This window comes from Chrysochloris asiatica, unplaced genomic scaffold, assembly GCF_000296735.1.
Source record: "Chrysochloris asiatica unplaced genomic scaffold, ChrAsi1.0 scaffold00024, whole genome shotgun sequence".
Lineage (NCBI taxonomy): Eukaryota > Metazoa > Chordata > Mammalia > Afrosoricida > Chrysochloridae > Chrysochloris > Chrysochloris asiatica.
In genome coordinates, this window is record NW_006408542.1 from 25,465,123 (window position 1) to 25,490,412 (window position 25,290).

General features: G+C 37.8%; 1 protein-coding gene across 4 annotated transcripts in view; it reads right to left on the reverse strand.

The window, feature by feature from the left end:
• Positions 1–25,290, reverse strand: part of NRXN1 (neurexin 1) — a 1,648,890-nt gene that overhangs the window by 35,050 nt on the left and 1,588,550 nt on the right. For 3 of the 4 annotated variants that reach the window (XM_006839447.1, XM_006839445.1, XM_006839444.1), the window contains one exon: positions 207–294. In XM_006839447.1, the coding sequence (XP_006839510.1) occupies positions 207–294 (88 nt within the window). The remainder of the gene's footprint in view (positions 1–206; positions 295–25,290) is intronic. The other variant, XM_006839446.1, reaches the window with a different exon arrangement.

A 25,290-nucleotide genomic window follows, 5' to 3' on the forward strand; every position in this document is an offset into this window, starting at 1 on the left:
TGTAAATGACGGTTTTTGGTTTTTTATTTTTATTTTGTTGTAAATGTAGGAAAATTTATTCAAGTAAATTCAAGGACCCTTATCTCACAACATCATCGAACAATTAGGCGGTATTCAAGACAAAAGTGAAAACATCACTGAAGGAATATAGCATGCAACAAAGATTTACAGTAAAGCAAAGAAAGTAAGAAAAAAAGTCGACTAACCTAACCCACCTGAGCTCGGCTCACAGGGGTCAATATCCTCGTCATCACTGGGACACTCTGCTGAGGCCACAAGGATGTCATCTGTGGTCTGCAAATGAAACACATTCAGAGATTAATATAAAGAAACCTAACAGATCCTCTCATCTTTATCATGGTAAACAGTAGAATACCATTTGTTTTTAATTAACAGAGTGGAAAATCAAACACAAAATCATAAAACTTCATTTTGTGAACTTGTCTTGGATCCTTCATGGAAGTATTTGCATATTTGTGAAACTGTGATTACAAGCAGTATCCAGCTACAATTGTCAAAGGTCAAAGTTACAAACCAAAACTCATAAGGCCTATCATATAAAAATTGAGGTACATACAGTGATTCATAATAACAAATGGAGCTTCTTAATGTGCATCAAAATATCATCATCCACGGGTTACAAGTTCCAACTCATGGACAATTCCTACTTACACTTCAGTGCAGAGCTTCCAATAGATTCTGTCAGCAAAACAGGAACAGACTAAAATTTTTATAATTTAGGTGATTCATCATGTTAACCAAAATAGAAAAAGTTACTTGTGAAAGCTCTGGAAATTGAGACTTGGAAGAGTCCTTTCAGGAGCCTGATGTATAAGATTGGACTATTGGCAACACTGGAGAATCACACACATTCAAAGCACTAGACAGTCACCATCTTTCAGCAAGGCACTGCCGTCTTTGAAGTCCTGCTTTAATGTTAACATAAATTTTCCTGCACTTTGAAATGATTGAACTAATCTCTAACCACAAAATAATCTTCATCACCTTCACCTTCACTGGCTTCCAGTTTAGCCTTTAAATCTTTGGAAAGGCTTCAAGCATGTCTTTTGCACTAAAATAAGGCTAAATAGGAACTGTATGCACCAATACTGACTGACCTACAAATTCTTAGAGACACAAATTAGGAATGGGTCTTGTTCATAGCCCAAGGAGTGTCTGCGTTATGTTAAAGATGTTTTAGTGTATTTGGAAGTATGCCTTTAATGTTTTTTAATGCATAGAAATGTACGCTATATACTAAGACAAAGATCTGATTGACATTAGATATGAACTGTTCCTAACTGCTTCAATTTACATGCAATTTTGACTTAAAGACAGATTTAGGAATGGAACTCATTTGTAATCCAGGGACTGTCTGTATAGATGATTTTACATGAGGACATAGGAACACGATTGGCAACCTGCAGATAAACACAGAGAAGCCAAAATGACAGAGTAGCATACAGAGATTTAAAACAATTTGGTAGAAACAGAGGACGTGAAATTTATTACAGCCCTGGAGTGCTGCAATGTATGCTTCAGTAGGCTTTATGCAGTACTTGTGCTTGTCTTCCTAAAACCAGAACAGCCATAACAAGCTTTTATATCATGACCAGGTATGGTTTGGTGAGTTTTTTGGATATAGCTTTTCATATATTAGGAAATACAGATTAAGTGAAAAAATAGACATTTATTTTTTCCAGTCATACAAAAAAAGAAAGTAAATATAATCCACTTAATGTTTCTTTACTTCAAAACAAAACAAAACTATCGTGTTAGGCTTCCACACTTAAATCTCATTTTTATAATGTCTGTTGTTAAAAAGTGCCATTGAGCCTGTTCGAACTCATTGTTGTTATGTGCCATGGAGTCAACCCTATACAGGGTTTCCGAGGCTGTAAATCTTTATGGGAGCAGAAAGCCTCAGCTTTCTCCTGCAGAACAGGTGGCCTTGAGGTTAGCAGCCCAATTCGTAACCACTACACTAGCAGAGTTCCTTGTTCGGACTCATAGAGACCCTGTATTAGGTTTCCGAGGGGCAACCAGTGAGTTTGAAATACTGACCTCACAGTTCATATGAATCTTGTGGTCCAGTGCTTATCCTACAGCTGCACACCAGGACCCCTTTGTAATGTTTAGATAATCCTTATTGTTTTATCTTGTTGTTTTTCATTATTAGCATTTCATAATGAATGAAACATCATGTATGGAGGAATGGGTGCTAATTTACAGAATGTACAGTGAATCTGAGCAAGATGAAAGTTTCCTCTGTGACATTCTAGTTGTTTCATTGTACTAACAGGAAAAAAAGGAGGGGTAACTATCACTTAATAACAACAACAATCACTGTAATAAAAAGCAGAGTGTGTAAATCTTAGTAGTTAGTCACATAATCAACATCTTTACAAGTACAAAAGACTGCTTTACTGCCATTTACAAGCAATGGTAAACTCAGTGTAGACAATGCATGCATGGAACCACGAAGGTTTACATCAGGCTTGACAGATGCTAAGGTGGTGTTGGTAGTTTAGCGTCAGGGAGTCAGTACTGACTCAAAGAGACCCTGTATAGGCTTTCCAAGGCTATAAATCTTCACAAGAACAGAAAGTCACATCTTTCTCCTTTGAAATAGCTGGTATATTCAAACTTCTGATCTTACGATTTGCAGCCCAACTTGTAACCCACTATATTACCAGAGCTACTTAATGCTAAGGTTGTTGCTACTGTTAACTGTCATCGAGTGGCTTCCAATTCTTAGTGACCCTGTATAGGGTTTCCAAGGTGCAGCTAGTGGATTTGAACCACTGACTTGTAGCTAGATGTCCAGTGCTTATCATATAGCACCACACCAAGACTCAAATGGTAAGGTAACACAGAAAAAATCCAAGGTACAAGGAAAATAGTCTCACCACATTTACTAAAGACTAAAGAGATCATGATAGTTTAGACAATACTCAGAACTGTAATACACATGCAGTCCTTATTTAAAAATAGAATTAAAATAGTATTAGTCCTAGATTAATGGAAAGACAGAAATATAATATGATTTATCTCCATTTAAGCTCTTATATTGCCAGATACCATCTAATATCTTTAGAGTTTAAAGTATAAATAAAATTTAAGTTGTGACATTTTGAAAAATGGAGACTTGAAATCTTCCAAGGACAGGGTCTTTAATATTTTATAAATAATCTATTATGATGCTAATGCTTCAAAATCCAACTTTAAATAAACACAAGCATTTAAATAGCTTTTGAGATAATTTCACATGATTCAGTCCTTAATTCATTTGGGAAACTTTCTGGATTCACTCATTTTGCTGCTGATACTTGAAAAGGGTAAGGTCCAAGTCCCGGTTCTCCTAGCAACGTCAATGATAAATATTGGCAATCAACAGGTTAGATACCCAAATATCTTTCACTGAAGGGAACTTTAAAAGACAAAGATCCAACATCCTTTAGGAATGAGACTTTTGCAGGTTCACATCCAAACTAACTTGATAATAGCTAGTTATGTGGTCTTGAAGGTCGGTTGTTTCAATTTTCCCCAAAGCAGATACTCTATTCTTTCTAGAGACAACTTTCAATAGAAAAGCTACTTTTATTCTCAATCACAGTGATGGTCCTTAAAACTATGCTAAAATTAAAAGAATATGTCTCATTTTCCTTGGGGAATTTTGAATGCTTTAATAAAATCAATACAGCATTTTTTGTTGCTGCTATTACTACTGTCTTGTTCTTGATGGAAGAAAATACAAATGATTCATACTGTTGGTGATACTATTCCACATTCCCTGACCCTCAGTGTCTTCAGACAAGTTGGAGCCCTTGAATGATGCAAATGGTTAATGAACCTGGCTGCTAACAGAAACATTTGAGATTAGCCAGAGATACCTTGTTAGAAATGCCTGGTGATCTATCCAAAAAATCAGCTACTGAAAATACTATGGCACACTTACAGAACAAAAAAGAAAAAAGAAAAGCTCCTCTTTGACACACAATGAGTTGGAATTTAATTTGATGTGTTTGAAGTTGTCTCTCTATGACCTGCTGTTGAAAGAATGGCAACTAGCTAGTTTACAGACATTTTAATTGTTATAATTGGATAAGAGGAGTATCTGCTTGTATTGGACCCTAATGGGTAGAGAATATGAATGTTCCAACCATTTTACAATGCACACGGCAGTTCCCTGAATCTCCCCCAAATACTTACCTGATCCAAAATGACAACAGTGTTGATGTTAAGAAACCGTGTATTAAACTAACTTTGAAAGAAGTTCTGTGACTCACTTTTACCACCTTAAAAAATGTAACACTTAATAGTACTTTTGTTGTTGTTAAGAGCCATAGAATACCTAAATGTTGTTCTGGAACTTGCCCGGTGAAATAAGCTCCTTGTAGAGCCTTTGCAGTGTATAGGACCTTAGGTGGAATCCTGAACCCAATCCAAACCTTCTGAGGTGGGACATACTCACTTGAAAGGACCTACAGACCAGTCCATAGTGACTAGAGGAACATAAGATAATTCTTGAGAGGAAGACTAGTGGGGGAAAAAACAAAACAAAACAAAAACAAAGACTGCAGTCTCTTTGGCTATTATAAGAACAAGCAAGTTTTTGCCAAGGAGCCATAAAGGCAAACAATTAAGACCCTTCAGGGCAAACCCCCCTCCAAGACTGAAACTCAAAGGGAATACACAAGCACGCATGTAAGTATGCTGGTGACCATGTTGGTCTATATATGAGTGGAAGTGAGGAAAAGGCAGTAATGAAGATATAGGCTGTGTTTGACCATGTTCCATAAACAGCTGTTGACCTTGAGATGAGAGAGCAAAGAGAAAGGGCTGGTTGGTTTGAAGTGTGGGGAGATTTGAGAACTCCTGAGCCAATGGATATGGGCCTAGTGATGGAGTCCTAGAGCTGAGTGAAGCGTCCAGCTGATATGAAATGGTAGGATACACACAAGAATTCCCAAACTTGCAGATAGTACCCATTTGACCTAGTTCCTAGAGCTTGATGACTAGAAGAAGACAAAGAAATTGGATAAAGAAAAAAATGTAAATTACTACAATTTGATGAGCTTGACCTATATGTATGGTATGTTATTGTTGGTTAGTGCCTTCAAGTCAACTCCAACATATAGCGACCCTGAATAGGGTTTCCAAGGAGGAGCTGTTGAGCTTGAACCACTGACCTTGCAGTTCAAACAATTTTTCAGTGTGATGCATTAGCCCACAGCACCACACCAGGATGGATATATAGCAGCTCAAAATACCAACCTAGAGGGAAGGAGTCTTCACATCAAGGATCAAGTCTTTCCCTTGGTATACAGGGTAGATAGGGACAGGCAAATTAGATATTGGCTACCTAAAATGGAGGTGAGGCTATAAAGTCACAAAATGGCTGGCTTATAAGTTTTCAAGAAGGAGTTTAGTTTTGGAGTGTGTTGGGGAAAGTAGAGTTCACATTGAAAAATTTCATTCTGTCTAGGTGGGTCTGGTGAAAGGAAATGGGGACTGGATTCATTTGATTCAATAATGAGTATTGTTATCATGACTAACTGTGATTGTCACAACTGTAAAGGTAGAAGGTGTGTAAAAAAAAAAGGGGGATAGTAGTTAATCTAGCATTCCAGAAACAGAGGACCCTAGGACCATCAAGACAGAAGAGGATGAGTGAAATGTGGAACCCTAACCAGAGAAGCAGTGACAGCAGAGATGGAAGCAGAGGTAATAGCATGGAGAGATAGTGTAACTGAGGACTCTAGACTCATGGAAAGAGTAAGGCTGTGTGCTGGCAGCCAGGAGGCTGGCTTGCAGAATGTGCTCTTTGGTTGTTTAAGTGATAATATATTCCTGCATGTATTTGTGTACATCAAAAACAAAAAACAGAGGGACTAGAAGCAAATACTGTTAACATATGATGCATGGATGGGACTGTAATCCAACAAAATATGATAGGCTGAATGTAAAACTGATGTTCTCCCATGTAAACTATCATCACTCAATTCACAATAAAAGCTTTAAAAAAAGATAGGAAAAAGAGCTGTCGAGTTAGTTCTAACTCATAGCAACCCTCTATAGGTTTTCCGAGGCTTTAAATATTTACAGGAGTAGAAAGCTTTATCTTTCTCCCGTGGAGTGGGTGGTAGATTCACACTGTTAATCTTGTGGGTAGCAGGCCAACCCAACTCGTAACCCACTATGCTACCAGGACTCCTTAATAGTACCAATGTGGTTATTGTTACGTGCTTTTGAATTGGTTCTAATTCATAGCCACCCTGTATAGGATTTCCAAGGAGTGGCTTGTAGGTTTGAACCACCAACTTTGTGTTTTTGCCATGAGTTAGAAACAACTCAATGGCACTTAACAACAACTGTATAGTTTCTGAAGAGTGGCTGGTGAGGTTGAACCACCAACTTTGCGGTTCACACCAACCTTGCAGTCTAGCGCGTTAACCCGCAGTGCCACACCAGAACGCCAAGATGTCAAAAAGCTCTGTTGGTGTAGAGGGTTATGTGTTGGACTGCTAACAGCAAGGTCAGCAGTTCAAATCCACCAGCACTCCATGGGAGAAAGAGAAGGCTTTCTGCTCTCTTATGGTTTTACAGCCTCAAAAACCCTATGCATTCGTCACTAATAAGGGTAAGTGAGGAAAACCCATCAATGACGCTGCAAGCTAAGCCCTACAACGTTCAATAGACTCCTGTGAACCTGGGTGGAGACCTGATTGGCCAACAGTGTGGCAAGACCTGGGGACTCTTGGGTCCAGAGTCAGTGGCATAGCCACAGAGGACTAGAATGGAGAGTGAAGCGTCCAGCTGATAAGAAGAGAGGGTATATGCACAAGAACACCTACATTTGTAGATAATACCCACTTGACCTGGCTTCAATGACTGGATGATTAGAGCTCAGCTAGAAGAAGAAAGAAGAGGAAAAAAAGAGTAATCTGAACAATTTGATGAACTTGACCTACACCTATGGATGCAGTAGCTCAAAAGAGGCAACAAATCTTTACAGCAAGGATCATTCTCACCCCCTCTATACACAGAGTAGACAGGGATGGGCAACTTGGACATTGGCTACCCAAAGGGGGGTTGGGGAGTGCTAAAAAGGCAAGAAGTGATTGGCTTAAAGCTTTCAAAAGGGAACCTAGATCCAGAAGGTGTGGAGGAAGATAGAATCTCCACTGAGTAGAATCCAATCTGTCTGGGCGGAGCTGATGAAAGGACATGCAGCTAGGTCTCTTGTGATACGATAGTGAATAATTGTTATCAGGACTGATTGTGAGGGTTGGAAATGTAAAGGTAGATGTTTTGCAGCAAGGAGGGGAGTGATTAACTTTGCAGTGTAGGAGCGGAGGTCCCTGGGACCATCAAGGGAGAAGAGCAGAGATCGGGACTCTACCCAGAGAAGCAGTGATGCCTGAGAGGCAGATACGATGATGTGGAGAGATGGACCCGCTGGGGACTTTAGACACAGAGAGGGAAAGGGGCTGTGTGCTGATGACCGGGGGTTGGGGTGGGGTAGGGTTGTAGTGTATACCCTTTGGTTGGGTGATGATGCATGGAGGGGATTGTAACCATGGCAATGAAACAATATATGATAGAATGAATGTAAAACTAATGTTCTCCCATGTAAACTATCACATAATTCATAATAAAACATATTTTAAAAACCACAAAACCCTATGCAAGGTTCCTGGAGTTGAAATCAACTCAGTGTCACACATGCACCACAACCACTACAGCCTTCTTCTAATGGCGAGAATGTGGCAGTCCGCTTCCGTGAAGACTTATAGTCTCAAAACCCCATGGGGCAGTTCTACTCTGTCATACAGGATCTCTATGAGTACTTGACTAAACCCAAGCGCACTAACTTGACGACAGTGTGCTTGGGTTTACAATTCTCTTACAGTTGTAATAAATTGCAGTACAGACATGACTCGTCTACAAAACTACATTTTCATTTCTCATATACGTTGCTGATATAATGACTACACATTTGTGTTTGCCATGTATTTTTTCCTGCAGATAGTAAAAACCAATAAACAGTCTGGTGAATAAAATATTTCAAATCAATAGACGCTTGGGCAGAAATTGTTATGTTCTGAAAAATCAGGAAGTGGTTCAAATTTAATAGAGCGAGAAGAAGAAAAAAAAAAAAAAAACAGATTTCATTTGTAGGCTGAATTAACAGAACCATTTTCTGTCCCAAACTGTGTCATTTAAATTTAATTCACTCTATTTGGAGTTGCCTCTCTGTGACTTGCTGTTGTGAACGTAGTAGAAAAAAACTAAAAAATGTCACATTAATCAATCCTATTCTTCAGTGTGTACACTTTTCCTCGATGTTTATAACCTTTTTCAGAAAAGAGACAGCCTGCTGAAAGAGACAGAACAGTGACCAAACAAAAGCATTAGTTTTACATAAGAGCCTATTTAAGGAAGTTTATCTTACAGTGTATTTGACCATCCATAGACCAAAGTGCCATGATGATCTTTCCTAATTCAGGATGGGCTGTGTGTGCCTGCAAATGGCAAGCATCTGTTCCTGTTGAAAATGTCTATAAAAAATATTTAAGTCTCCAAGTCCTCATAGGATAAATGATTTGGATTGTTGTTGTTAAGTGCCGTCAAGTCGGTTTGACTCATAGCTACTCTGTATAGAGTTCTGGAGGTCGTAAATGTTTGCGAAAACCTCATCTTTCTCCCGTGGAGCAGCTGGTGGGCTCAAACTGGTGACCTTGTGGGTCCCTGTTCCAGTGTTCATCCTATGGAGTCACCGTGCTCCATAACTTGGGAAGCATCTACAAAAAAACTTAATTCATCTTTTTCTTCATATAAATACCAACATGAGGCAGAGTTTGGGGAAACTGTAATCAGCATTGGCAAGAAAGAATGTTATTATCGTATAGTAAGAAGTGAAATCAATCCATTTAATATTTAGGGTTAGTAATTCTGGTAGCATAGTGGTTACGTATCGGGCTGCTAATCTCAAGATCAGCAGTTCGAAACTACCAGCTGTTCTGCGGGAGAAAGATGAGGCTTTCTGCTCCCATAAAGATGTACAGCCTTCGGAAACCCTATACAGTTTTGATATGAGTCAGAACCGACTCTACCGCACATAATAACAACAAGTGAGAAGATAAAAGAGCTCTGGAAGCATAGTGGTTACAAGTCAGATTGCTAACTTCAAGGTCAGCACTTCGAAACTACCAGCCAGTCCATGGAAGAAAGATAGGTTTTCTGTTCCTGTAAGATTTACAGCCTCAGAAACCACATGCAGGCATGCTATGAGTCGGAACCTACTCCACGCACATAACCACCACCAGTGATTGATAAGGAGCACTGGTAGTACTCCAGGATACACACAGGACTGCTGGTCTCAAGGTTGTAGTTCAAACATACTGGGAGGAAGATGAGACTTTTCTCCTCTCTTAAAAATATATAGCCTCATAAACATAGAGTCCTGGTGTGGCACTGTAGAAGCACTGGATGACTAACTACAAGGTTAGTGGTTCAATCCCACCATCAACTCCTCATAAACACTACACAGGGTCGCTATGAAGAATACAACTACCACCAACAAATCCTAAACAGGGGTGCTATCAGTTGGAATCAACTCTATGGCAGTGGGTGGGAGTGAGTGATAATGTGGTGAACTAGAAAAAAGGAAAACACTGCTATATCATTGGCATTTCTATCTTCACTTTTGCAGGGGTGGGATTTGTTCACCATTTTTAATGGTAGAATCTGCTGAACATGCAATTGCTGACAGTTAAATAAATAAAGGAATATAAACAACAAAAAGTTACTTATTATTTTAAAGCCTACTCTTTCACAGGTATAGCTGATTTTTTGATTGAGTTCATTGAAGCCACTCAGATGGGCTGAGTATGGTGCCAGTTAAAATGTGGGCTTTTTGGTGAATGAATGAACTCTGGTGAATGAATCTCCATGGAAGAAAGATGAGCCTGTCTGCTACCGTAAAGAAGTGACTTAGAGTATCAAAAACTCTGGGGCACAGATCTGTCCTATAGGGTTGTTATGAGTTGGAATACCCTCATTGACCGTGGGTTTAGTTGGTTCTTGCTGAAACTTTTATCAAGGTGAAGGTGCTCTAGAAGAGCGAGTGTTTCCTGTCAGTCTTTCAGGATTGAGTCTAGTGGACTCTCAGGCAAGGATTTATCTCTAGGTGAGCTTCAGGGTGGGGTGCAGGGAGAGAATTAGAAACACTTTAAATTAGTGTCACAAATCCGCCAAACAAGGTCTAGCCCATTGCAATGATAACTTATGGAGCAACAATTTTCTAGGGGGCAGTGGAGGTCACCATTCTCAAGAGGTGGAAAAATGCAGAAAAATAACCAAATTAAAATGCATATATATACTTCCCAAAGAAGGGGTCAAGCAAATCAAGTCAATAAAGAAACATACTCAATTGGCAATTATGATGAATTAACAGTTGGAATTTAACAATAACAACTTCTGATGTGACACTATAGGATCAGCACTGGAGTGTGAACCTTAAGGTTGACAGTTTGAACCCAAGAGCTGCTCCTTGGATACCCTACACAGTGTTGCTATGATTTGGAACTGACTCAACAATACTTAAAAACAACAACAGCAACAAAGATGCAAAAGAAATTGCTCAGTTCTTAAGTGTTTCCATTGTCCCAACCAAGCTTTCAGTTCATATTTGTTGACTGCTTTTTATAAGTAATAGAAGTCATATGAAGGTGAGAACCTCAATACTCACTCATTTAATAAAAATAAAATTGGTAAATTGAAGTCCATTATGTAGAAGAGGAACATTAGCTTAGCAAATGAATAGTAAAGGAAACAAAGACCAATTAGTCCACAGTAAATATGAAACACCTCTTCTATATATAGTATTTCCTCATGGTCATAAATTATGGTCACTGTAAGCCAAGGTATAAAATATGGTTCCTGCCTGCAAATAACTTACTGTGTACACTCTATTCTAAAACATATGAGCAAATCACTCATGAATACAAATACCAACAATCAATTCTATTCAAATTGCTTATTTTTCTAAAATGTGACAATGCTACCGTATCTACTACTTCATTTAATGTTCACAAATAGCACTCTTATGTGGAGTGCAGGTAGAGATGCTATTATTTTGAGTGCTAAAGGTAAACATCTGAATATATATTTTATATATATATATATTTATGGGTAAATGAGTATACAAATAGAATATATATGTATATATATTTAAGCTCTTCTCAACCACATATTCAAATTGGGTAAATGAGTGTACAAATGGAATATATATATTGGACACTGGTATTTATGGCTATTTAGGGAAGAGCTTAAATATTCCTGAAAAACAGCCAGCTTTCACATTACTTTAATGTTCTTTCCCAATTGATGCCTTAGGCTATTACAAAAGTGACCATAAATCAGCTGTCTGCTTGGGGAAAAGACAGACTTGAAAGCCATTCTATTTTCTTCAAAATTTTCTTGGCTGTTTAAAATGTATGTAATGGTTACAGAACAGTGAAAGTAGCTTTGATAGAAAAACTCAGCCACAGTAAAGAGATCACACAATCTTATTCATTCCATTCAGTACTAGTTGCCCTAACAGGCAAAACTCAACAGGAAAGATAAAGGTGTGGGAATAGCACTGGAACAAAATGAATTTAAAGGCAATTACAGACACTCCTTGGAAAACCTATACAGATTCTCTATGAGAGAATGAACAGTCCTGGATTCTGTTTTATTCAATAAAGAACAATACATTAGCAAAATTATGTAATAGAGTTAACCTACCAAAAAATGCTCTGGTGTTACAAAGCTTAAAGTTTAATTTATATTTAAAAAAGATAATACATATTTCTTTAATCTATAGATCACCTCTTTGCTCATAGTACATTTACATTTTTATTCAAAGCACTCTAGGAGAACTTGCCAAAAGAAAAATTAAGAAGAAAACCTGTAAATTTGTAGATTCTTTCAATTTAGAAAAAGCCTTTGGAGTAACCTATTCTCTTGAAATTTCACAGATTACAATGTGGTGGCATGAGATCTCCAAAGAGCTGACAGTAGAAGTGAAGAAATTGAAATAAAAGAAGATAAGGGTGACAGAATATGTACCTCCTCTATTTGTTTTGTTTGTACAAAGCATTTTCTGAAATAGATTTGGCCGTTTCCAAATTAAATGCACACTGACAGATATTTGGAAATGCAAAATCTAAGTTTTTAACTGTGCCAATAGACATCTCCAGTCCAACTTTGTGCCTAAATGGACTAATTAGAAGCATAGGTTGAACTGAAACTCCTTATTGGTAATGAGGCCTTATCTTCAAATCAGGCTTGATGGTTATAAAATGACAGTGATGGATAGTTTCAAATAACAAGCCTCAGCCATCTAAGCTTCCATTGTTGTCTTGTCACACATTCATGGACAGAAGGATGTTTTGGTCTAGAAGTCATTTATCTTCTTGACTGGACTAGAGATTACTGGGCATTACTCTAAGCTCTTGGTTTTATATATCAGGAAATTTAGGCTAGAAAAGTGTTTGGTCCCAGTTCACTGATAATTAATGGCAAAATTATGAGAACAGACAGATCTCTAGAAGACTGCAATTGTCTCATAACTGAAGACTTCTTATCCTCTATCCATCTACTACATTTATTTACCCATCTATCATTCCAAGAGCATCTTGTTTTCTAAAAGACTTGATGCCATTTAAAAAAGATGCATGAGAAAATAAAGTAAGTGAAAAAGTGGCAAAGGGTGAATACTGGGTTTTAGATAAGTAACCACTAAAATTGCCACAAATAAAAGATATAGATAGATAGATAGATAGATAGATAGATAGATAGATAGATAGATAGATAGCAGACACACAAACACAGTTGTTATACCACTTGATGTTACAGCAAAGTTAGTGACACTCAAAGTGGAATAAAATTAATGCTACAGTTCAAGTTGTTTTTTAATATAGTTACATAAAATAAAAGATTTATACAAGTGAAGTTATTTTTAAATGTCATTTATTTACTTGTGTTTTTATTGACTTGTAGCAATCTTTTCTAAAATTAATTTTGTAAAGCCCTTCAAGGCCTTACCTCATATCTCTCTAATAATTGCATAGCTAGTTGTTTTGTTGTTGTTTTTTCAAATAACTAAATGTGTGTGTGTGTGTGGGGGGGGGTAGTACATAAACAAATGTAAATGATTGCATCATTTCCTGTCTATGTCTTTCCCTGATTTAGAACACCGTTGACCATGTGGCTACAAAATTAACTGAATGAATACTTTGTCTCTTTTCTCATTAAGCTACTGATAAAACTCCATTCAACTTCCAGGGGCTCTCTTATGAACTACCGTTTTCACAGTGTAAGACTTAATGAGATATTTATCTTTGTCCCTCTGATACAACCATCATTAGGGTTTTGTCAAATTATCTCTTATTATATCGTGGGAGAAAAGTAGAAGCAGCCATTTATTCCTAATACTGCTTGCTTCTGCAGAAGCAATCTAAATATGCACTCACTCATTAAGGCAGTCGCATTTACATGATGACAGCAGAATTGGACATTCCACAAGAAGACATCAAAGGTCTAGAAAGACCCATTTGTTGTTGTGAAGTGCCATTGGGTTGGTTCTGACCCATAGTGACCCTATATAGGGTTTCCAAGGAGCAGCTGGTGAGCTTGAACTGCCAACCTTGCAGTTCAAATGGCTTAGGAAGGCCCATAGGGGCAGCTATTATCTGCTTCCATTCTTTGCCACAGGGTAACAACACTCCCAAGGTTCCCTTGATAAAACTTTAGCTTAGCAGTGTATGAGAACTTCTAGTTTACAGTGTCTAGAGTATGGAGCAGAGAAGAAATACAAATTGTTGGAACTGAAGATGATCTAATTAACTGAAAGTTTGGTTTTGTTATTGTTGTTGTTGTTTTTCAAATCCATGAACTAAATATATACAAGATTTTATAATGCATTCACAAAACTAAGTAAATACACTAGAGGTACCACCACTAGCATTATTTTTTTATCAAACAGTGTTTGAAAATAAATATTATCTGGGAAAATGTCACATTATTGTTTTGTTTATTCCCTAAGAAAATGTTATATTTTCTGCTTATAGTTGAACTAGAACTTCAAGCTTCTATATCTGACTGCTTCATTTCTTATGGTGAATAAGTTTGAGTCATCAATGCATATTTGGAATACTATACTATTTAACCATCTCATTTTAATGTCTAACATTCTGATTCATAATGAAGAAAATATATACTAGTCTAGAATTCAAGCAGCAGTTCTGCCTCTCATAAACTACTTATTTCAGACTGGTCACTGTGTTCTCATATGAATACACATGATATACATGTAAATATAGGAGAGTCTTGAACAACACAGATTTTAAATGTCATATGATTCTAATCAACTCCAAGGGAGCTGCTGATCTCACCTGTACATTACATATCATAGTTCAAAAGTGATCACTCATAGTTCTCATGTATTTCCCACTGTGTTTAGTATAATACCATGAGCCTTGAATAACATCATGGGACTCATACAAAGTGAGTGCCAGTAGTGATGCTGGACGTGTCTCTAAGAAGCAGATAAAAATCACGACATTACAAGAAAAAGATGACTTGCTTGATATGTACCACAGATTGGGGTCTGTAGCTATGGTTGTGCACCATTTCAAGATAAATGGACCCAGTATAAGAACCATTGTAAAAAAGAAAAGAAGAGAAAATCGTGCATGGTTTTTGCAAGACATTTTTTACATTGTATTGAAAATACAGCTTTTGTATGAGTGTAGTATATAATACATACAAAACACAAAATCTGTGTTAATCAACTGTTTATGTTATCAGTAAGGTTTCCAGGCAACAGCAGGCTATTAGTAATTAAGTGATCAGGGTTTCAAAGTTATATTTGGATTTTCTACTGTGCCAGGGCCAGCACCCTACTCCCTGCAAGGTGTATCCACATGTATATAATATATGCATATGAATTATAATAACTTCTTTATCTCACAGGGGTATGATGGGAATCCAATGTTATATGTGTGAAAGCACTTTGGAAAGTCTGAAAATGTGAACAACGCTGTTTGTGTAAGTAATTGTTATACATAATACCGAATTATTTCTGCTCCTCACATGACAATATGAAGAACACTATGGGAGAGTGTATATAGAGGGTATTCAAATATATCTAGCTTTTATACCTTGAAATCCTCCTGTCTCCTCAGTTTGATTAGGATCTCATCATCTCTCATTCTAAACGGCCCTTCACAAAAACGCTGCTATTCTTCAAGTGCTTCATTTAATTCCAAAATAAGATTCATTTTGCATTGCTCATTTTGGATAATATATGTATAAATCTCACTGGTATCTAACAATGGGCAGAGCTATTCCATGCCTGGCAATGGGATTTTCTCTTTTCCAGGCTAGATTGCCTAAAGAGCTGGCGTGCAGACACAGGCATCCTGGAGCTGTCTCTGAGCTTTCTTCTTTATTCACTTGCCTGGGATTTAGAAGATTATAGCAAATCTGATTTATTTTATCTCTGCATCCAGAGTTTACTGCTAATTCCTTCTCTAGTAGATAAATGAACAGATAAATAGGAAAAATCAAATCACTTAGCAAAACTGCTAATTACAAGAGAGTGACTGCTGATCTGTAACTATGATCCATGCAGTACAATGCTCCTTATCAAAGTGGTTGTGTTTGTGGGTAACATGGCACTGTCTATGGGTATGTCTTCTAGACTAATATTTTCTTAACATTATCCAGTCCAGTTGGTTCTAGCACAGTGGAGGTTTTTTGCCTTTCCCAGAGATCTTCAAAGCAGAATGTGTGCATATATCTTACGTATATGCTTTATCTTGTATACTGCTGCAGAAAACAGTTTGTGTCTGCTTTATGGCACAAAGCATCTATCAGAGGAGTGCATTAGAGTTGACTTAGAATGCCATTACCACCCTCGATACCCTGGTTTATCTTCATTATGCATCTGTTATTGAAATCAAAGCATTTGATGAAAATTATGATATTGAGAAAATCACATGATTGTGAAAATAGCATTAATATAGTTAAGAGTGAGGAACTCATTTGGACTTTAAAATAGGAAAATACTATACATGACACCTGAATTTATTAGAATCATCACATTTTAAATAATCTCATTCCTAATGGTCATTCTCTCTGAATTTCCATCATCTAGGCATATGTTTGTCACAGTTGCTCATTTCTGACTGTTCAGTAAGTCTCCTAAGAGTAAACAGAGATTATTTTCTAGGAGTACAATTCATAAGAGTGGGAGATGAGAATTGAGGAAAAATCACACTTTTTCAAAGATTCCATTTGACTTCTAACATCTCTAGAAGTGACAATGAAACTTTACATCTGCTTTCTACATTATACCCCATGGCTGGAAATTTATAATAGAGAAATAGCAAAAAGTGACAATATCTTTAAGTAAAAGGAGAGAATGACTGAATGTTAGAAGGAAGTTAAAGCTAAAAATGTCTTGCAATAAGGTGGTCTGCCTGTTTTTATGAAGCATTTCTGTCCTTCGGAAAGCAGTAAGATATAGCCTACTTTGCTCACTATCATTCTGGGATTTCTTTTGCTATGTAGTATTCTTCCAATTCTTCCTGTCTCTCCCAAAATCTATTGACAGAGTTCCATTTGCAAGTACTTTTATTGAGTTATAAAGAGAATATACACTTATCATTTATTTCTTTAAAGACTAATTACAAGTTGAAAATTTTATATTCTTACTAGACTAAATGATACCAAGAAAAAGACTAGCTGATATCAGCCATAAATTTAGACCAAGAAACATATATGGGGCAGAACACACTCCTAAAATGTAAATTATCTTTGGACTTGTCCATGTATTTACTCATTAATCCATCCATAATCATTTATTGAATATCTTTAATAAGGAGTTACGTGGTGGTGATGATCATGGCGGTGGGGGTGTGCTGTGGAGTTGTTTCCGACTCATAACGGCCTTGTATAGGGTTTCCAAGGCTATAAATCTTTATGGGAGCAGAAAGCTTCATCTTTCTCCAAAGGAAGTACTCGTAGTTTCAAACTAGCTGACCTTGAGGTTTGCAGCCCAACTTGTAACCACTACACTATCAGAGCTCCTTAAGGAGTTCTGTAGAGAGGAATAAAAATGATGCAAAATAGATACAAAATAGTAAAAAAATAAAAAATTAGTAAATCCATTAAACATTTACACTCTAGATTCAAGATTGTATCCCAGTTCCCTGTCATAGTGCCTGGCATATAGGGGACAACGAACAAATATCCGTTTAGTGACTTAGAAGTCAATCTAGCCAGTATTATATGAGAAATACAACCAGTTTTAGAGTATAAATTTACCCACCATTATAAATCCCTTCATTGTATTAAATAAAATAGAATCACCAGACAATGGTTCATTTTTCTCCAAAATTGGTGTATGGATTGAGATGCACTACATTCTCTAATCCTTCATCCAACATCAGTTAGAAAAATTGAAAAACAAGAAGTAATTTATTTAACTTCTTTGGAAGAGGTGACCTAAACCACCACTGTTCAATTTCAAACAATCGGTCCTCTTTCAAGAAATGGCACTAATATTTACTTTCCCCTTCTTTTTTCTTTTATGCCCCTTTCTTCTTCATCTGTAGAATTCCAACTCTGAGTGGAGCCATCTCAGGAGGAAAGATCTTACATGACAAGAACGAAAAGTCCAAAGAACAAACATTGTTTGACTTTAGTCTCGTGACCTTGGGCCCAGTTGCATAGTCTCTAAAAGAAGTGGGCTGGATTGGGTGTTCTCTTGCAGTTATTATAATTTATGATTTCTTAGATCAAACAAATCTGAAAGAAATGTGTGGTGTAAAGCACTGGCCTTTTTGCTTACCTGGCACGAGGACTGTGCTCTGTGTAGTTCTGTTGGTTAGATGGGCACTGTTTAAAGCCCTTTCACTCAACTTCTAGTTCTCTAGTTTAAATGATTAAACAGTCCACATTCTAATATATATTCATGAATAGAGAAAAAGCAACATCCTTTAAATATGCTGAGATTATTCCCAAGAGGAGTGAGTTAGAACTTAAGAAATTCAGATAAATGCTAAGTACCAAAATTTCCCTGTCTTAAATTGTGAAAGATAACCTTAGGTGTGTGACAAACAAAGGCCCACAATGAGTAGACTGTTGTTCTTCCACCATAGATGGGGAAGAGGCATGGTTTTGAAGCTGGGCAAACTTGGGCTTAAATCACTGCTCTGTCACTTATAAGTTATGTGACTTCATAAGTTTCTTAACTTCACTGGATTCCTCTATAAAATGGAGTTAGTTAAATTTGTTCTCCAGGATTATTATGATTATAAAATTATCTGGAGCGAGATAGGCACATTGCCAAGCACATAAAAGTCATCAGTATAGAAAGTTTATTACAAAATGAATGTACTAAGTCTTTTTACAAAATGAGAATACATTCTCACTTCGCTCTCACTGCAACATGAAAATCAGGATTATTTCTACCATTGATTCCCCTTGATCTTTAGACACAGACATCTCCTCCACCAATTATGATTTTCTGTCTTGAATTCACAGTTCCATGTTTAAATATTCCATAAAGAGAGCAGATTACATATTTGATATGAAAATACTTTTAAAAACCCTTGCAAAATCAGTCCAAAACTTATCAATGTATTGAAAAACTGAGGAGTTTCTCTTTTCTTTTCTTCTCCCTAGTGGCTTGATATAAACAAACAGTCATCAAATCCATTTGTTTCAGAGTCTGGAATGATCTTCGAGTTATCTGTTACAGTTACCCTTAGTACAGAGAAGGAGTTCTAAATTGGCATAATCAAGTGACTTTATCAAATCACCTCACCATCCAGGACCAGACTCAGGAGTGGATTCTGAATCCTTGGCTCTCCATCCAAGTGGCATGCCATTCAATTTATCCTCCTACTTTTAGGTTCAGTGATATTGCTGTTAAGTGCCAATGAGTTGGTTCCGACTCAAAGCGACCATGTATAGGGTTTTTGAGGAGCATCTGGTAAGTTTGAACCACTGACCTTGTGGTTCAAATGACCTTGCAGTCCAGTGCTGCTTATCCTATAGCTCTATGCCAAGACTCCAGGTTTGGAGACAGGTAAGATGAAAATACCAGAAGCAATTATTTGCTGTTTTTTATTAGATTCTGTAATGTGATTGGCCTTCTATAATATCCTCTGTTTTACTAGTACTTTTCAGGAAACCCTTCAAAAAATACTGGGGAGTGGCAGCACTTGTCAACATCATCACCCAGAGTTCACAGACTGGTGAGCCATCAGCTGTCCATGTCAAGTCCATTAAGGACTGAAGAGCACACAGACAATGTTGCAAATTGTCTTCTATTGAGGAGTAGAAGCTTCATTTTTGAGCCTGCCTTTGTGCACACGTTTCACTAGACTGTATCTGTTCCTGAATGCCATGCACACAGGTGCTGTGGGTTAATGTGCTGGACTGCAAAGTCAGTTTGAATCACAAGGTCAGTGGTACAACCTCACCAGCCACTCCTCAGAAACCCTATACAGGGTCGCTATGAGTTAGAACTGACTCAATGACACTTAACCACAACAACCATTGCATAACAACTCTTGTCTTCAACTACCATCCACATGTGTTTTTGACATTAAGAAAAAGGATTCAAAAAGAAAATATAGAGCATAGTGGATTATGAGTTGGGTTGCTAACCTCAAGGTCAACAATTAAAATCTACCAGTTATTCCTTGGGAGAAAGAAGAGGTTCGCTGCTCCCATAAAGATTTACAGCCTTAGAAATCCGATACAAGATTGCTATGACTCCAAGTGACTCTGGGAAACAACCACCACTACCACCACCACAGGATTTCTAAGGCTGGAGCAGACACTCTCATCTTTCTTCCGCTGAGTGGATGATGATTTTGAACTGCTGACCTTATGAAAAGGTCCCGGTAAAACCATCAGACCTCTCAGTGAATAACTACAACCTCTCTTAGATAGCTTGTTTTGCCTTCCAGCCTTGACTTTACAATATGTCCCACTTAATTCTGACCTGCTTCCTTAAAGTAGCTTTCATGCCTCTGCCATCTGAACGCACCCCTTTGCCTTCCCTACGCACCTCCACAATCCCTGCCCTCTTTGCTTCATTATGACAGCTTGTTAAGGACAAAGTTAAACTTTATATTTTAAATATGTGTCCTTCGTCATCACAAGACCTTTTGAAAGTATAAATTTTTAAGTTTTTTGTTTTTTCCCCCCTAGTATAGCCTTTTAAATAGGAGATAGACAAGATAAGCTTTTTGATGACTCATTATCATTGAGACCAGCATCAGTAACTGCAACAAAGTAATAACCTCAGATTTCAAAAAGGATAGTCACATGGTCCCTACTCTATAGATCCTGACTATTTAAAAACATGTTTTTTAGTTTACGCATAGACTAAAATTGTTGTTGTTTTTATGTGCCATGGAGTCAATTCCGACTCATAGCGACCCTGTATAGGGTTTCCAAGGCTATAAATCTTTACAGGAGCAGAAAGCCTCATGTTTCTCCCACGGAACAGCTGGTAGTTTTGGATTGCTGACGTTGAGATTAGCAGCCTGATTCGAAATCACTAAGCTACCAGAGCTCATTAGACTAAAATTATTGTTGTTGTTGTTGTTGTTGTTATTACGTGCCATCGAGTCAGTACCAACTCATAGCGACCTTATGCACAGCAGAATGAAACACTGCCTGATCCTGGGCCAACCTCACTATTATTGCTATGCTTGAGCCCATCGATGCTACCACTTTGCCAATTCATCTTGCTGGGGGTCTTCCTCTTTTTCTCTGACCCTCCACCTTACCAAACATGATATCCTTCTCCAGCGACTGGTCCCTCCTGACAATATGTCCGAAGAATGAGAGATGAAGTTTGGCCATCTTGGCCTCCAAGGAGCACTCTGGCTACACGTCTTTCAAAACAGATCTACAGATCTATTGATTCTTTCAGCAGCCCATGGCACTTTCAATATAATCCTCCATAAATGAAAAGCATCAATTCTTGTCCGGTCTTCCTTATTCACTGTCCAGCTTTCACATGCATATGAGGTTATTGAAAATACCATGGCTTGGGTCAGGAGCATCTTTGCTCTTCAACACTTTACAAAAGTCTTGTGCAGATTTGCTTAATGCAATATGTCATTTGATTTCTTGACTGCTGCTTACATGAGTGTTGATAGCTGACCCAAGAAGAATTAATTACTTGACAACTTCAATCTTTTCTCCGTTGATAAGAATGTTGTTTATTGGTCCACTGGTGAGGAGTTTTGTTTTCTTTACATTGAGATGCAATCCATACTGAAGGCTGTGCTCTCTGATCTTCACTAGTAAATATTTTAATTCTTCTTCACTTTCAGCAAGCAAGGTTGTAGCATCTGCATATTGCAGGTTGTTAATGAGACTTCCTCCAATCCTGATGACACATTTTTCTTCACAGAACCCAGTTTTTCGGATTATTTGCTCAGCATACAGGTTGAATAAGCATGGTGAAATACTACAATCCTGTCACACACCTTTCTTAATTTGAAACCATTCAGTGTTCCCATGTTCTGTTCAAACAACTGCCTCTTGGTTCAGGTACAGATTCCTCACGAGCACAATCAAGTGTTCCAGAATACTCATACTTCACAATGTTGTCTATAGCTTGTCATGATCCACAGAATCGAAAGCCTTTGCGTAGTCAATAAAGCACAGGCAAACATCTTTCGTATATTCTCTGCTTTCAGCCAAGAGAATATCATTGGACATCAGCAATGATATCCCTCGTTCCATGGCCTCTTCTGAATCCTGCTTGAACCTCTGGAAGTTCTCTGTCAATGTATGCTTGTAGTCATTTCTGTATTACTTTTAGTAAAACTTTACTTGCATGGGATATCAAAGATATTGTTGATGATTTCTGGATTCCATTGGGTCACCTCTGTTAGGAATGAGGACAAATATGGATCTCTTCCAATCAGTCAGCCAGATAGTTGTCTTCCAAATTTTTTGGTATAGATGAGTGAGTGTCTCCTGTGCCACCTCACTTTCTTGAAAGATTTCAATTTTTATTCCATCAATTCCTGGTGCCTTGTTCTTTGCCAATTCCTTCAAGGTACCTTGGACTTCTTCCTTCAGTATCATTGCCTCTTGATCATCTACTATTTCTTGAAGTGGTTGAACATCAACCATTTCCTTTTGGTACAGTGACTCTGTGTATTCCTTCCATCTTCTTTAGATGTTTTCTGCATCAGTCAATAATTTGCCCAGAGAATCCTTTAATAATGGAAGTTGAGGCTTGACTTTTTTCTTCAGTTTCCCCAGCTTGAGAAATGTTGAGCCTATTCTTCCTTTTTTGGTTTTCTGATTCCAGATCTTTGCACATTTTGTTGTAATATTTGGCATTATCTTCTTGATTTAATCTTTGGAATTCTCTGTTCAGTTCTTATAAATTTTCTCTTTTAGGCTTTCTAAACCCCTCTGTCCTTCCAATTTGCTGATTCTGGTCTGCTTTGAGCTGGAAATTCAGATAATCAAGTTTATCTAAGTATGTTGTTAAGTGCCATTGAGTCAATTCCGACCCATAGTGACCCCATATAGGGTTTTCCAAGAAGCTGCTGGTGAGCTTGAACCACTGACCTTGCAGTTCAAACTGACTTTGCAGTCTGACGCATTAGCCCACAGTGCCATGTTGAGAAACTGCCTATAAGGGACAGAGGGTCAGAGAGTCTCTCAGATAGAAAATTCTTGGTGCTTTGGAGAATTTAGTCAAGGCTCAGGGCCTGAAACACACAAGATCTATACATTTCCTAGAAATGTTCCTTTTTAGAACAGTGTACTGATTTGTGACACTTCCAGTAAGATGTATACTATGACATTTCTCTAATATGATAGTGGGTCCAAAAATCTTACTGGAACTACAATGCCAATATCCCAATTTCTATTTTCTAAGATCTAGTCAAATAGAACCCAACGTTATTTTGACATTCCACTAAAGTTTGCAAGAAGAGACAAGATGAACTAATGTAATAAGGAAGGTGGGTGCACATGTCCTTTACCATCTTGCTACCAAGTTGACTAAGATGCACCTTAATTTGTACTTATGGGTTCAGCGATTTATTCAGTAAATGAAAAATAATAATTGTAATAATAAAAACCACCTAAACTATTGCCTTCAAATCAATTCTGACTTCTGGTGACTCTATGTGTAATAAATAAGAACTCAACTCCCTAGGTTATTCTTGGCTATAATCTTTATGTAAGCAGACAGCCAAGCCTTTCTTCCATGGGACTATTGGGTAAATTTTAAAAACCACCATTTTGGCTAATCATTGAGTGTGAACCACTTGCACCATCCAGGGACATTGTATATCCAAATCGGTGCTGATATAGACTGGTGTCTGACTCAGTGTATCCTGAGAAGAAGGAAGGTTGCTCTCTGAGGTAGCTCTCTGCTTTCCTAGGACCAACTAGGAGTCCTGGTGGCACAGCAAGTTAAACACTGACTACTCAAGGAAGCTTAGCAGTTGGAATTCACTGCTTTGTGGGGGGGGGGAAGATGGGGCGCTTTGCTTTTAGGATGATTTAGAGCCTGGGAAACCCCATGGAGCAGTCTACCTCTGTCTATAGGGCCACTGTGAGTCCAAATCAACTCCCTGGCAGAGGATGTGGTTTGGGTTTATGACCTTGACAGATTGAGGAGAGGTGAGGAAGTAGTTACAGGATCTTATACCTGTTCTCCAGTGATTCCGTGTAAGGGTATGGGAGCCATGTAACCTCTAGTTTATAACAGGACTCAACCACTTGGAGCTTTTAGAATTTGGATGACTTATTTAACCTTTCATATGCAAAGTGGAGGAATCTTGGTTGTGTTGGCATAGGATAAGTGCTCCATATCAAGATTGGTTTGAGCCACAGGTGGGTGATTCAAATTCATCAGCCACTTCTCAGAAGCCCTACAGAGGGTTCTTATGAGACAGAATGGACTTGATGGCACTTAACAACAATGATGCAAAACAGAAAGGATATAATGCCAATCTCTTCAAAGTAGTTTTAAGAATTAAGAAAATCATGATAGATAAGTACTTAACATTGTGCCTGGTACATAGTAAACACTAAAATAATCTTAGTTATGAACACTTTCCTTAATATTACATAAAATGCACACATATACTACCTTCAGCTTGCCAAGAGGCAGAATGTTTCTCATTAAAGTAGACAAACCTCCATTATCTTAATAAAGAAAATAGACACATGAGTGGCATTTGTCCTTGACTATAATACTGAGGCAAAAGGAAAAAAAAAAAACCCACAAACAAACCTAAGCCAGATACTGAATGAAGAATGCAAATGTCCTTTGTTCCTGAATATTCTGTTTTGCTTTTCAACTTTTTAACTCTACTTTATTTCAAAACATACTCCCAACCATTCCAAAGCATTTTCAACTTGGAAAGCCTTCTTTTTTGTTTCACAATAAGCTAACTGCAGGTGCAAACTCAAGGGAGACAGACCTTGGAAATTTTAAGTGTGTTGCCATGGCAATGGGCTGCAAGGTTTATCTTAGCTCTGTAGCACTCAACTGAGTTCATATGTGCAGGTTCAAATCATGAGGCACACAATGTATGCCATTCATTGCGCCTTGAAAGGTTTAGAAATAACCGTGTCTGTCGTTTATAGCAACTAGAGACCATAAAATACCATTTATTTATTTGTGAAAACATAAAGGTCTAGTCATTTATGTTCAGATCTTAGCTGGCCAATATCATCAGTTTGGCATCTCTAAGAGACATTTTGGTGTTGTTGTTAAGTGCCATCAAGTGGACTCCAACCCATAATGACCCTGTATAGGGTTTCCAAGGAGCTGCTGCTGAGCTTGAACCACCGACCTTGCAGTTCAAATGACTTTGAATTCTGTTGTTGTTGTTGTTAGGTGCCATCAAGTCAGTACCGACCCATAGCGACCTTATGCACAGCAGAACGAAACATTGCCTGATCCTGGGCCAACCTCACTATTGTTGCCATTTGGCCAATCCATCTCATTGGGAGTCTTCCTCTTTTTCTCTGACCCTTCACTTTACCAAACATAATATCCTTCTCCAGTGACTGGTCCCTCCTGACAGTATGTCCAAAGTATGAGAGACAAAGTTTGGCTATCTTGGCCTCCAGGGAGCACTCTGGCTGCACTTCTTCCAAAATGGATCTATTGGTACTTTTGGCAGTCCATGGCACTTTCAAAATTCTCCTCCAACA